The sequence below is a fragment of the Montipora foliosa genome, chromosome 3 (genome assembly GCF_036669935.1).
Source record: "Montipora foliosa isolate CH-2021 chromosome 3, ASM3666993v2, whole genome shotgun sequence".
Classification (NCBI taxonomy): domain Eukaryota; kingdom Metazoa; phylum Cnidaria; class Anthozoa; order Scleractinia; family Acroporidae; genus Montipora; species Montipora foliosa.
The window spans coordinates 59,608,801-59,623,800 of NC_090871.1; the positions used below are offsets into that span (position 1 = coordinate 59,608,801).

Consider the following 15,000-nt stretch of genomic DNA (forward strand, 5'->3'; position numbering starts at 1 on the left):
CAAGGTGACATAGATTTAACAATCAAAAACAAATAAAGAACTATAGGTGACATATCGATAAAAATGCATCGTATTGGGAAAATGTCAACTCACAACTACTCAATTGTAGTAATTAATGCGGTGTTTCGATCTAGATTCCCGCCGTTTATTAAGACCATGAGGATTAAGGGTAAATAATTGCGCAGTCCAATAGGCCTCCCTAGTGAGTAACAATTGTTCAAGATGTAAAGAATTTTCAAAAGACCTAATTTGTTCGATAATGATGAAATTGATTTGTGAAATTTCATGTTCAGAGTTATTATAGTGGATAGCCAATTCACAAGTTCTTTTGTTCTTCAGCATGTTCGACTTGTGGTTACGGAATCTTACTTTAAATTCAGTCGAGGTGGAGCCCACATATTGCAGGTTGCATTTGGCACATGTGGCCAAATAAATAACATTTTGCGATGAACAAGAAAGTTTTTGTTGAATGGAATAATGACGACCAGTAGCTGAACTTTGAAATTTTGAAGCTTGAATTAAATAATTTTAACAAAGATCGCATTTCTTATTGCATTTTGAACAACCCCCATTTTCTTCTCTTTGATTTCTACAAGAGGTTACCTGAAATTTGGATGGCGCTAACATCTCCTTAAGATTTTTTGTTCTACGATAAGCGGGAAAAATTGACTTGGACGGAAAAACTTCTTTGACTTCTGGTGAAGATTGCAATAGATGAATTAAAAATGATTTTTAATGACTTTTTGGATATCTGGCAAAATTGGATTGTAGTCAAGCACCAGTGGAAAAACTTTCTTATCTGGTTTTACCTTTTTGCTCAAAAGTTCAGATCTTGATATACTGAGAGCTTTGTCGAACTGTTTATCGACAAGCTCCGCCGGATAATTTTGAGATTTCAAATATCCTTTGTATTCCTTACACCTATTTTGAAGAAAGTCATTGGTAGAACAATTGCGTTTGATTCTTAAAGCTACCCCAAAGGGGACTGCTCTTTTGCAATGTGAGGGATGTGAACTCTGTTGCTGTTTTTGTGATTTGCACTCATTGTAAATAGTTTTTTTAGTTTTTAATTTTTAACCTGAAGAAGGCCGAACGGCCGAAACGTCGCATTAAACTTCGTCCAGAACCAAGTCATGCCAGAGTGCTCAAACTAGCGAGTGCTCAAACTAGCGAGCAAATCTTCAATCTGGGACACTCTAACTTTTAAGAGACAAGGAAAATTGTCTTTATTAGTCCTGCAATCAGTGACACATTGTTGGTACAGTGATGGAATTAATCGAGCATCCCTCCCTCTCCCACCTTTCAATGTTGATTAGAAACTAAATGCACTAAACAGTTAGTTTGGGTGCATTGCACTATCCAACATTGCACGGGGGAGAGGGGGTGGGTGTTCCAATGACTTATGACCGTGATTGGGGGTTGGGGGTTGCCTTCAGAGTGACAGGAAGCTTAAAGATGATCATTCCATGAGGTGCTTCATGCTGCATGTTCAACCCAACTCATTGACCTGTTAGGTGGGGCAGGGGTTATCGCTTCTGGTTTGTAAAATCTTAGACGACATTGATGACATGAACAAAAATAATACTCCTTTATTTCTTTAACCCTTTTGACCCCTACACTGGCCTAAACCAGGCCAGACTTAAATGTAGTACTTTACTCTAATGCCAGATGATTTTACTCATTAATGGGGAAACCCATAGGACATCAAGTTTCTGAGGGGACTTTGATTTTGTAAATCCTTTGGTCTCTGGCCTTACGAGCCAGAAGGTCCATCACGCCAGCTCTTATTTCCAGTTTCTTTAGCATGAAGCGACTAGAGTATTTCTACTCCCCCTTGGATGGGATGCTAGTCCATCGCAGGGCTATCCCCTGCATTTCGCCAGTACCCATTTACACACCTGGGTGGAGAGAGGCACCGTGAGAGTAAGGTGTCTTTGCCCAAGAACACAACACAATGTCAGGGGCCAGGACCCGAACCCACTCAATCCGGAGTAGAGCACCCTAACCATAAGGCCACGGTGCCACCCGTTAACACTTTAAGCCTTCGTCAGTTAGCATTGGGACTGAATGGGTTTTGAAAAAAAAAAAATCACAACACAAACCATCATTTTCCTTCTTGGGGTCAGGCTTTTCTTCAGTAGGTGCAGCAGCAGTGTTGCTTATTTTCAACTGATTCACCTGTAAATAATGAAATTATGTACGGCAAGGTTTTTATTTATTTGAGGACTTTTGATTGAAGGATGGGACAGTATGATATTGATAATTGTGAACATCTAGGATCTGCTTTCAATTATTCTTGTTTTTATATTTATGTACATTAATTTCAGAGCTCCAAAAGATTGTGCTCTATCCTGTTCTCAGCTGAATCAAAAGTTCACAGCAACAATAATTATAACGAATAGTAGTGCAATGTCAATCATGCATATTTTCTCTATTGACATCACTGTACTTGGGCGAATGGCTTGTTTGTTTCTTTTTAACTAAAATTTAAAAGGATGCTTGGGTCAATCTTCATGTTTTACTCTAACCTCCTTGTTTTCAGCCCTGACCCCAGTTGTTCAAAAGGTGGACAACGCTATCCAACAGATAAATCACTACCCACTGGATAGCACAATTGGTTTCACTATGACTTATCCACTATTAGGCAAGATTATCGCTGACGTCACCTATTGTCATTACTGTGCCAACCAGAGCCTCGTTGGCTGTCAAAACAAAGGGTCTTTTTTTCCTGTGGTTGGCAAATTTGAATAACAAAAGCAATGTTTGTAACCAGATATCTTCCCTAAAGAGTTATTTATCTGGCCCCAATTGTTCAAACAATGGATAGCAGGGATGTCAATAAGTTTTTAAGCAGCCGTTTCATTAAAGGTGTCTCCCGTAGCATTTATTAATATGGAGCTTTAGCAACGACAACGGCGACGGCAACGAGAACGTCACAAATTTGCATATTTAGCAGGGAAAAACAATAGTTTTGCACGCCCTGCACGTTTTTCAATTTTGTCCATTTCTTTGCTGTCGTCAGCAAAACAGCAAGGTGAAATAGCCAAATTTGAGGTTTTATGGAGGGCGTCAGCACTTGAGAATAAATTTTCATTTTCTCCCCTAAATTAAGCGCCGCTCATAACGGTTTCATTCCTGACGTACTGCTACAACTTTGTCATATTAAAAAGCTTGGAATAGTCTCGAAGTGATCGCAATAACGCGAATTTATGTTTTTAGATGACGTTCTCGTTACCGTTCCCGTCGTCGTTGCTAAAGCTCCAAAATTATGTGGCCAGCGGCCACGTAAACGAAGGTCCTAGTGGGATTTGGGGGCATGCTTCCCCAGAAATTTTTTGAAAAAGAGACCCCTGGAAGTGCTTTTTCCTGTATTCTGATGCATGAAAAGGAAATTCTATTCAGTGATAATAACCCTCACTTCTCATATTAATTAACTTTAAATACATACTTTTCATACACCTCACTTCACAAAGATTAAATGAATAAAGTTAATGTTAATTAAAAAAAAACGTGGATGTTTTTTTTAACTGTTCAGTTATCTTCTGAACACTATAGTTTACCAATAATATTCACGTCATTCGAAAGAAATTCATTCATTTAAAAGGAACTACATCATTCTTGGAATGGTGTAAAACCTGTTGCCAGTTCGGACATGTTTTTTTCCTGAATGTGACCCATCAACATTTCAACAGAATAGAACACAGTTTTGTTTCACAGCACTTCTACAATCTGTTAATCACAGTTTGTTTTCAACGACTTGCTTGAAAAAAACCTGGAATGAAAATGTGCTATAAAGTTTTAAATAAATTTTAGTCATCTTCATCCTCACTGTCAGCCCTCAAATGAGCACATGTTTTTAGGACTTACTTTGTTGCTGTGTAAAAATCTCGTCTTCGAGATCTTCACCTTCTTCATTTAGCAAATCCACTTCGTTAGTCAGGGTAAGAATTGTCTCTCAGAAAAGGTAGAAGCCGCGCACAACCTTGTCACCAGGGCCATCTCTGCTTTCAAAATGGCGGGCGTATGTAAACGGCTTCCAATAACTCGGTCGATTCACAGGGATTAAACGTTTATGAATTATCTCAAGGCAAGACACCAAGACACAAAGACAATTATATTTGTTTCAGCAGGTAATCTTTTAAAATTCATTTCGCTTTGTACCTGCAACAATGAACATCTTCAACCGTAACATGAAGTCAGCTCGGCCGTAACAGGTGTTACGAGTTACGGCCTCTATTAACATCCCTGGATAGCGCTATCACCCGATAAATCACTATCCAGTGCATAAGTCATAGCGAAACCAATTGCACTATCCACTGGATTGGGATTCATCCGGAAAAGATGGGCCTGTTAGGAAACATGTCAAGTATAATTATTTTTAATGACTCTTTGAGCATGATAAAATGAACCAAAGTTGAAAAGTCTGTTCGTGCAATCGTCCCTTGATCTTTTATCAGTACCACAGGAAATTCAGCTCTTTGTTTAGCGAAAGAAAACTAAATTGAAATCATTACCTGGGATTATTAAAGTTTGGCATCGCAGAGCGACTGCAGAATACCCAGCCCACTTTGAACGGCACAAATCTCTTGCTCCTGCGGTCCCGCAGAGACCAAACAAAATTATGCAATTAGGTTAGGGAAACGACTGCTACCGCAGTGCCGTAGTCGATGAAAAATGAAGTCTGAGTTAGTTCAGACTGCTACTGCTGTGCCGTAGTCGATGACACGTGAAGTCTGAGAATTTGCAACACGACTGATTATCATTTCAACGACTGACGTCTACGGGGCTGTAGGACTGCGGACGCAGCATTACAACACGACTGAGGCACTCCAGGAGCAGGTTTTTTAAGTTAGCTACTTTGTGGGCCGGGTATAATTTCTGCAATCTAGCCGGCATCGCTTTTGCAAAAAAACCTCTAAGAAGAACAAACAAAGCACTACAGTCCCAAAGGACGTACTATTGTTATCGCTATTGTCTTCTTGAGACAAAGGACCGTATGCATAATGAAGTAGGGACCTGTGCGGGATCCTCGGCTTAACTGCAGAATACCCCGCCACTCGAACTATATTCCACGTAGCCGGCTACCCGGTACGCGGTACCCAGAAATAGGAATGCACGATACTGTAGAATACCCCGCCACTTGGACTAATTTCCAAATGAACTAAATTTCAAAATGGCGCCGCGATGTTATATGTCCTGGCTACGCGGTACGCGGTACGCCGTGACATTCCTCGTTCTTAAAGCGTCAAAGCCTAAGTAATTCCACAGACACTGTGGACTCGGAAGAAAGTTACATAAACAAATGATTTCAAAATGGCGCAGCAATGTTATTTGTGCTGGCTACAAGGTACGCGGCACGCTGTGATAGCACTCGTTTACTGAGTAAGTCTAAGCGCTCGTTTCAGTATTAGGCCTATAGATACTCTTTTAAAATTTTAGCTTTCATTTTACCCTAAGCGTTCGTTTCAGAAATTAGGCCTAAGAACTCTTTACAAATTTAAGATTTCATTTCACGGTTCGCGCTTGAACTTCGCTTTTTAACACGATCGTGTGATGAATATAGCACTCGTTTACTGATTAAGCCTAAGCACTCGTTTCAGTGATTGGGCCTAAGCACTCGTTTAAAATTTTACCTTTCATTTTACGGTTCGGTTAACTACTTTTTTTACGGAGACCGTGTGAAGAATATAGCACTCGTTTACTGATTAAGCCTAAGCACTCGTTTGAAATTTTAGCTTTCATTTTACGGTTCAGTTAGGGTTAGGGTACACTAGAATTTTAATTTTCCACGTACCGCGTACCGCGTAGCCAGCTACTTAAGATACTTTGCCATCTTGACTTTAACTCTTTCCGCGTACCGCGTACCGCGTAGCCAGCTTGTAAAGATACTTCGCCATGTTGACTTTAATTCTTTCCGCGTACCGCGTACAGCGTAGCCAGCTTGTAAAGATACTTCGCAATCTTGACTTTAATTCTTTCCGCGTACCGCGTACAGCGTAGCCAGCTTGTAGAGATACTAGATGTGGCGGGGTATTCTGCAGTTACTTCCGGATCCTCTTTCGCAGCATTTCGGCCCATTTCTGATCAAAACCTTCACTTACTTGTCCAGATATTTGACGTTCTTGTTCGTCAACTTCGGCCGCCCAGTCTTTGTCAGCCATCTTTGAGTATAAAGGACCAGTAGTTTAAAAAAACAACGAGAATTATAAATAAATTCTACTTGTTCGGCAAGGATCTCACGTATACGGCTGTTTCGGGAAAGGTTGTCCAAAAGAAGCATAAAAGCGTACGCGATAATGCCGAAAGGCATTATGGTAAGCCGTCCGTTCGAGGCAACGAAGATATGACAGCAATGACAGTAGACAGTGAATAATTCACACATAATAGCTACTCTGTGCCTTAAGGTGATTCCCTGGTTTTGCACTGCGCATCTCCTACTGCGCATAACATTGCGACATCCAAGATGGCGGACGCAAAAAGGGCTCGCTTGTCCCATGACAAAAAAGGGCGCTTTCGAAGTAGCAAGGAGGTTGAACGAAGGATAAATTTAGCGAAAAGTTCGATAGACAAATCGCCTAGCCGTGACGAGGCCTTATGTGTTCAGAATGGTAGTAAAATAAGCGGTAGACGTGTTGTCGAGCTCGAGTTGCTCGCAGAGGCCCCCAGGGTGCATTCCGCATAGACCCCACGCCGAAGGTACGCCGAGGGCTTTTAAAATGTACGCCGAATAGGCCACAAGTCTACGCCATTGGTAGCACACTACGCCAAATATTGCCTTTATCACTCGCTTCAGTACGCCGACATTTTGTTGATCGCACGCCGGTACGCCGCAAAATTTTAAAACCCACGCCGAAGATCTTCGGCGTACCCTAAACTAAATGCACCCTGGAGAGGCCCTCGATGGTGGATGTAAAGTTTGTGCCAAGCCACTTCAATTATCCAACGTTTTTACATTACCTGCTGCAATCCAGATTGTGGGGAAATAAATGTTTGCCAAACGAACAAAACTCATAGGGTGGCTGGAACAATGCGTGGACGACCAATCTTCGACGTCAACACTAAACTCGCCGCAGGTTTGTTGCGTGACTTTGTAGCAGATCATGTTTTTTGACTAATAGTTTGCCCGACAGTTTATCTGATGATTCGCTACCCTAGGCATGCTACATGCAGGAATGGGACCAACACATGTCAATGCACTGTTATCTTCCCTTAATATCCCGACTCTTTGTGTGACCACACTGAAAGCAAGAGAACGTGAAATCAGCCCCGCCATAGAAAATATTGCAAACAAGTTCTGTGACCTAGAGATGGAGGAAGAAAAGATGGAGTGGGGGTGCATCCAAGATCAAGCAGTGCCAATCGGGGCGTCGTATGACATGGGGTGGCAGAAGAGAGGGAAGGGTCATAATAGTCTAACAGGTACTGAAAATAATTTACAAAGGTTGTTGACAGTAAGCGGAAATGCAGTTGAAAAATGGCTCCATTGTGACAGAACTAAAAATTATATACCTAAGTTGTATTGCTGGGGCTTTAAAAACAAACACAAAAAATCTGTAAATGGTAAATGAAATGATACTCCAGCCACTGAAAATAAGTGACTTATCTTTCCGCAATTACTTTTTCAAGGGAGGGATTGGTTGATGAGCAAAAAATACTGTACATTGACACTTGTATTGAGGTTTGCCAGTAAAGGAGCTTATAGGGTATCCCTGATAAGGATCCAATTACATGAAAATAAAATCTGCTTGGCCTTCAAAGCTTGTAAAGAATAATCCCAAAAGATGAACAGAAGACAAAAAAGTGGGACAGTACTGAAACATGTCAGCTTGATAAGATAATTTATTTGTTTATTTATTTATATTTCTATTTATTTATTTTTGAGCACTTTTATTATCTAGTTTGGGCAGTTGGTTTGCCGACACCATGTGTTGCTGGTTATGATTTACATGTATCATCTAGACGAGTGTCCAAAATTTACAGGAAACTACATCCAAACCTGAGTAACATACCTTTAAAGTAAGACCTTTTATGTATCAGGAGCTGGTTCTATGATTGGAATAAAAACTGGAAAAGTTATTGCATTTGCGACAAGATCAAAGAGGTGTGCAACTTGTGAAGCAGCGACCAGAGCTGGAAGAACAGCCAGGGCACATGACTGTAGATGTAACTGGGACGGGTCGTCTAAGGCCATGGAAGCAGATGTATGCACTGAACTTGTGAAGGCATGCAGAGAGTCTCACAAAGCTCAAGTGGCTATTCTTGTGGGAGATGATGATTCCTCCACCATCAAAAAAGTGAGAGAAAGTGTGAATCACAATGTGGACAAATGGTCAGACATTGTTCATGCAAAGAGAGCTTTTGGAAGCTCAATGTACAATCTACAGAAAACACATAAAAATTTGTCTGGTAAAGTGATTGATTATTTACAAAAATGCTTCAGCTATGCCATAACACAAAACAAAAATGACTCTGATGGGATCAGAAAAAGCCTAAAAGCAATAATTCCACACGCATTTGGGGATCATTCCACTTGCTCCACCTCTTGGTGTAAATATCTCCAAGACCCAGTCAATTACCATCACAGCACTTTACCACATGGTAAAGACCTCGAGGGGGACGATTTGAAGAAGGACCTGCAAGAAATCATAGAGGTTTACTGTCAGAATGCAGAAAAAGCTAGCTCCACTTGGATCCAGCCAAGCCAATGAAGCACTGAATAATACGATTGGCAGCAAAGCCCCAAAGGTCAGGCATTATGGTGGCAGTGAGAGCAATGACTATCGCGTGGCCTGTGCAGTGAGCCAAAAAAACATTGGCCATGCATATGTGACTCAGGTAAGTGCTGTGGACAAGTATGATTCACCAAGGTTTAATTTAGAAATTTCTGGTTTCTTAATTCTTTTTTTCAAAATTTGACTTTTGCAATCTATTTTAACATTGATGTTACTCAGTACCCATGTGTCTACTTTTTGTCTTATTGTGATAACCGACTTGTAAAAAGTGATAAAATTAGTTATCATATACCAAATCAATGAATAAATATTTTACATTTTTAAGTGTCTGGTTAAAAAGATTTAATTTGTATTGTACTGGCACTTTTGGCAGCATTTAACCTACTTAGAAAAGGCAGACATGGTACAGCAGGCAAGTAGCAATAAGGCATTCTTCTTTTTATACACAGGCCCTTCAGGAAATTCACCTTTCTCCTGGAACACATGGGCTTAAACACTCGAAAAGAATGGATGCTAAAATGTCACTTCAAAGAGCAAGGCAGCAAACAAAGAAATTCAAAATACAAAGAAGAGGGCACAAAGAGAAGAGGTAAATAAAAACATATGGCATTGAAACTAATGATTTAGGGCAAAGCTGAAAGCTTGATGTTACGGTTGAACTACAGTATCTGATCTGGAAAGTGTGTTCTGATGATGAATGTTCTCTGTAAATAAGAATTAATGAATTTTTCATGTAAATGTAGAATTTTAAAAATAATAAAATCATTGACAATCCACAGGTTGTCAAAAACAAAGCAGGCAGAAACCAGGGAAGGTTCTCAGTATCAGAGTGGCATGGGATATTTGCCAGAAACAGAAGCAGTTGAGATTCCATCACCCCCCAAACCCTGTGTGTCCAGTATGGTGCCCGAACAAGATTACATTAAGATAGTGTTTGATCTGGAGACATCATCCCGAGGTAATATCACTGATTCATTTCAAGACAATGATTGTTATATATATAATATAATATAGAATGAATATGATGTGAACTGCAGAGATACAAATGAAATTAATATGTGACCACTGTAGTTATGATTGCAATTTAAGCAATTGCAAATTAAGCCTAAGAAACTATTTTTAGCACTTAAATGGGATTCAAACCCATGGCCACTGCATTAGCGCTAGCAGCACATATGCATTTCATTGGTATTTCCACAGTTCGCATCATATTCATTTCATGTTTGATTCCTTTCATGAACTCACTAAATTGGCGTACTCCCAATGTATGGGTCTTCATACTGTACCTCAGTTGGTAGAGCACTGTAGTGCTAAGAAAGAGCAAGGTTTGAATCCCATAGGCACCAACACAAAGCTTAGACTACATTAACATGTAGTTTGTGTGAGCAATGAAAAATATAATGAAGTTCCTCATTTTTGACAGGTAATGATACCGAAATTCTGCAAATTGCAGCAACTGATGGGGCAGATGCATTTGAGGTTTACATCCTTCCAACCAGACCTATATCACCCAGTGCTTCATCAGTGAATAAGCTCACCTTTCACCATGGAATTCTCTTTTATAATTCTCGTCCAGTCCGAGCAGTTCCACTGGCTGAGGGATTATCTCAGATGATATCATGGCTAAGGCCTACGGCACCATGTCTGTTGACAGCTCACAATTGTAAATCTTTTGATGGGAAGCATCTCTTAAAAGCGCTGGAGTCCACTGGGGTAGATAAAGAACTTTCAGCCATTGTTTCTGGATTTTCCGACACTTTACCAGCCTTCAAAGAGCTCTTGCCTCAGCGCAAATCATACAGTCAAGAGAATTTAGTGAGAGACCTTCTACACTGCAGCTATGAAGCCCATAATGCAATTTCAGATGTCCAGGCCCTGTATCAACTTGTGAACAAGTTCCTCAATTCAAAGCTGCTGAGAAAACACAGCTTCTCCGTATCATGGGTCAAGGAGCATAATGTCTGCCTTGCCCAGAGAAATGTACTTCAGCGAACACTCCATCCTTTGCTCGACAAGAAGGTCATTTCCGCTGGAATGGCTACCAAAATTGCAGAGTCTGGGCTGGGATTCCAGCACTTGCAGTTGGCATTTCAGAGAGGGGGAGCAGATGGGCTGGAACTTGTGCTGAAAGAAAAGTTTAACGGAAAAGTACGTGTGACAGCTAATAGGAGGATTCTGTTCAACATTGTAAATTTTTTCACTGATTTGTAACTTGCAAAAAGATGTAACCACAGCTACAACTGGTACGAATATTAATATGCCGTTTATAACGTAAACGTAAACGTAATAACCAGACAGCAGCGATTAAAAGCTGTCACAAGCATTCGCTATTTAATATTCCTTTTTGTATACAAACGACTGAATGGTACAATAGAGGAAAAGACTGCCGTTGTACAAGATCGATGGAATGCATTTAAGCCAACGAACTGATTTCCAAGTTTCTGTATTTGATTAAGCCTCAAATGCTCTATTCACAGGAAGGACCTTTCTTTGCACATATAGAGTACAGCACTGTTGTGAGGATAATCTATTTTGGTCAAATAATGAGCAATAAAATTTCAGTTCATGGCTCTGGAAGCATACTGCGGATATTGAATACGAAACAAAACAGTGTGCTGAAAATATCAACTAAACTTTAAAATCAAATCAATGAAAGTATGACTCACCTTCATTTAAGTTCTATATTGGTCGCATGCGTCTCAATTCCCGACGAAACAGACCAAAAATGACACTTTTTCAATGTTTTTTCCACCTTCCAAACTCCTTCCAGGCGCATTCGAAAGACGCCATTGTTATATTCGCCCCAGTCCTCGCTCGGAATTACAAGAAAATGCCTGGAATGCGCGCGTTATCAGCAGCCGTAACACAATAACGAGCACGGTGACCCCCATTTTTTATTTCATAATTTCAATGATAACAGTATCCTCAATCACTGAGAAAAAAATTAGCAGAAATCTATGGCCACTTTTTTGGCAAATGAAATAAATACTGCAGAAGGAGACATATCAGACCCAACAGCGCATGTGCAAATCATGTTTCATTTAAAGGATAAAAAAATGCAGAGTATTTGAAGACATTTTTTCTGGGACGTAGATGAATAAACAATCAAAGAAAGTCAAACTCTATGTGATATAACACGCTGCATTAAAAAATAATCGAGCTTATTTGTTGCGCACGGAGATTACCAAACGTCACCTAAATAACCGTATTTGTCAGTATTGTGGCGTGAAAACAAGCACGGTGACCCCCTCTTTTTATTACGTTTTTAACATCTCCTTACCCTGTAACAACAGCATACCAAGTTTCATCGGAAATCTATGGCGGGTTCTATTACTAGGGAATCACCGGGCGAAAAATTTTGTTTAAGGCGCAGAGTAAGCTGAGGGTTAAGATTTTCCAGCGTCGGTTTTAAAGCGGGGTGTATAAAAGGCCCTATGACGGCCTCTAGGGACTTTAAAGGCCAAAAACCGAAAACACGTGGTTCACGTGGTGATGAAAGGCACGTCGAGATTTTTCCGTGAGTGAGAATAGTGAATAATTCACACTCACATAATAGCTACTCTGTGCCTTAATGGGGATAAGTTGTGGGCGAAAAAAATTTGCCCACTCCTGAGAGATACCTCGAGACCGACCAAAGTGGGAAGAAACCAGACAAAATGTAATAAGAGTTTAATCAAACGTAACAAAGCAAATATATCTTCCCAAAACTCAGAAAACTAAAACATTCGGTACGTAGTTCAAAAAAGGCGGATAGATTTACCCAAAAGCTTAAACGGTAATTATTTAAGTCATTATGAGAACGGAAGATGTCTGCGACACGCAAGGCTTCAGGTATGTCTGAGTACTTCGAGCAAGAAGATCGGCTGAATTGGTGAGGCCAAGGACTTTATCTGTTTGCGTGTACTTAACGAGCAGACTCGGTGGAACGCCAGCCAACATGTGTTGTGATGTCTTCTATAGAGGCACCAGACATGGAAAGAGTGATTGAGCAGCCGCTGTGGAAACTGTCCATCGGCAATTCCTAGGTGATCAAGATGAGTCTTGAGGCGGGTTGCGATAGAAGAACCGATGAAGGGGTTATTGGAGACGCGATTATGTTTGTCGGTAGATCTGAAGAGGTAACCATCGCGTAAATCTATCTGCATACACTTGCAAAGGTCGAAATAACGCAAGAGGTTGGCTACGGGGCACAAAAAGGTGTCGTGGCATTTCCTTAAGACGAAAGTTTTGAAGTCCTTACCACGTGGCGTTTTTCCAATAGTTTGTCTGAAGAGAAGGCCTTGTCCGTCCGGTAGCAGTACTTCTTTAGTCAGAGTTCTGCCGAGGTCTGAACCTCTATCTCCGGAGAAAAAGTCCGTGCAAAAGAAAGCTGCATCACGAGCGAAAATGTATCGTTGAATGGGAGTTAGACCACCGGAAGAGGGGGGAGGTTTGCTTGGGTGAGACAGGTGCTGCAGTTTGCTCTTTGGAAATAAACTGTGAATAACATTGAGGACGGAGGTGTCACTTGCTGGGTTCCCGAAGCAAAAAAGTTCATTCCAAGGCCCGTGCCTGCCTGTATCGTTGAAGATAGCTCTTAGTTTCCCAATGATACTATCGACGGTCCCGTCCGCCAGACGGGTGGGGCAGATACATTGGCTTTTAGAATGAGACCCAAACAGGGGGCATGGAGGAGTGTGGACCTTGGTTTCACCTTTTGTGTCTTTCCAAACAAGAAAACGAGTAATGTCAGTGGGTGTAGCAGATTGAAGGTTTTTAGGGGAGGGTAAGGAACCAAGAAAAGGGGGCCGAGAAGGATAAAGGGCGGGAAGGCATAAGCGTTCTCTGTGGAACTGATGGTTTGTGCAAAGCAGTTCGCACCGGAACAACGTGGGTTTGGAAATGGCGCAAAGAAACGAAGAGGTTTGCCATGCGAATCGCACTGGACATTTTTTGCGAGGGCAAATAAGTCCAAAGAATGAGGTCCGTATACTTGTTGGACGAACGTCCAAGCCGATGGGCGATTGGCTGGATTGTCGGAGGAGGGGACGAAAAAGGTTGAAAGGGCCAAATTGGAACGGAGGGAAAGTTGGAAAATAGATTTCATAACTTGAGAAAGAGCTGGATTCTTGGATACTTGTTTTTGCCATGTGGCAACAACGGCTTTGTTGTCGATGAAACCGTCAAGCCTTGAATTTGCCACAGAAGTGTCGAGGCTTTCGAGGGTGTAAAGTAAAGCTTTAGCCTCTCTGACTGCGATAGGGAGATCACGGGAACGTTCATCCCAGTAGCCACGATGAGGTTGATCTTCTTTACCGGGAATCCTGATTGAGCCTCCCCAACTGACATTAGCTGCATCTGAGAAGAGGGAGATAGAGGAATGCTTTTCTCCCTTCCAAGGCACAAATCCATTCCAGGTGTCTAGAAAGAGCCAATGAGAAATCTCGCTCCTTAGCGCACCGGAAACTGGAATGGGCTTACTTGAACGACTTGCTTTGGAGATCGCATTATACACAGCATTAGTGTAGAGTTTTGCTCCCGGGACGAGAAGGGAAAACGAGGTAGTTCTCCCAGCAAACTTTTGAAGGGTTTTCAGGGAAACTGCTTTCTGTCCTAAAAAGCTGTCTCGGAGAGGGGCGAACTTGAGGACTTTATCGGGGGGGGGGGGGGGGGGGTAAAGTAAAGCCTTGTTTATCAGACTCAGAGAAGTAACCCAAATATTTAACTTTGATTGAGGGAATAAGGGAACTTTTCTTGATATCGAGAAAATAACCGAGCTCTAAGAGAATAGAACAAGTTTTGAATGTAGCCATTTCTGATAACTGGAAATCGGAGAGTTGTGAGCGGGGTTGCTTGAGGGAGCGTAGCTGGCCCAGATGTTTATCATCGATGTAATTGGAGCAAGGGGCTCCAAGCGATCTGATATGGGAGGTGGCAGCCCATGCCAATGGAGTTGTAGATGTATGCGCTGGCTTTCCAGCCAAAAGGAAGGGTCCTGTACAAGAAGTAATAACCTTTCCATTCTAAGCCAAAAAGGGTTCTACTTTGTGAGTGAAGAGGAACGTGATCATAGCCGCTTTTATCGTCTAGGGCTGTTCGGAAATGGTTGAGTCCCACATACGGGGGTAGGTTAGTGATGTAGTCCAGGGAAAAGGGAGAGTCTTTAATCCAAAGGTTGAGAAACCGCTCATCGTGGCACATTCGTGGTTTCGTTGGTTCTACAGTAATCGGCATGACTAGATGAGGGAGATCTACGGAACCCACCTTGCCATGAACTAGAAGGGAACCA

The 15,000-nt window shown here is 41.5% G+C and overlaps 2 protein-coding genes across 7 annotated transcripts in view; one reads left to right on the forward strand and one right to left on the reverse strand.

Moving 5' to 3' along the window:
• The window catches only part of LOC137997826 (ATP-dependent RNA helicase DDX19A-like), a 142,188-nt gene that overhangs the window by 74,526 nt on the left and 52,662 nt on the right, over positions 1-15,000 (reverse strand). Inside the window, exons 1-3 of one of the 6 annotated variants that reach the window (XM_068844094.1) lie at positions 6,958-7,140; positions 6,102-6,161; positions 2,103-2,178 (exon numbers count right to left, since the gene is read on the reverse strand). The exons of 2 other annotated variants lie outside the window; for them this stretch is intronic. In XM_068844094.1, the coding sequence (XP_068700195.1) occupies positions 2,103-2,178; positions 6,102-6,161 (136 nt within the window). In that variant the 5' untranslated portion in view covers positions 6,958-7,140. Of the gene's footprint in view, positions 1-2,102; positions 2,179-4,514; positions 4,593-6,101; positions 6,301-6,957; positions 7,141-15,000 lie in introns of those variants that run through there. 3 more of the 6 variants (XM_068844097.1, XM_068844092.1, XM_068844096.1) reach the window with 3 other exon arrangements.
• LOC137994304 (uncharacterized) lies at positions 7,158-10,943 on the forward strand. The gene is made up of 6 exons (XM_068839891.1): positions 7,158-7,419; positions 8,038-8,294; positions 8,650-8,835; positions 9,182-9,321; positions 9,512-9,690; positions 10,156-10,943. The coding sequence occupies exons 1-6, from the start codon at positions 7,158-7,160 to the stop codon at positions 10,941-10,943; spliced, it is 1,812 nt and encodes a 603-aa protein (XP_068695992.1).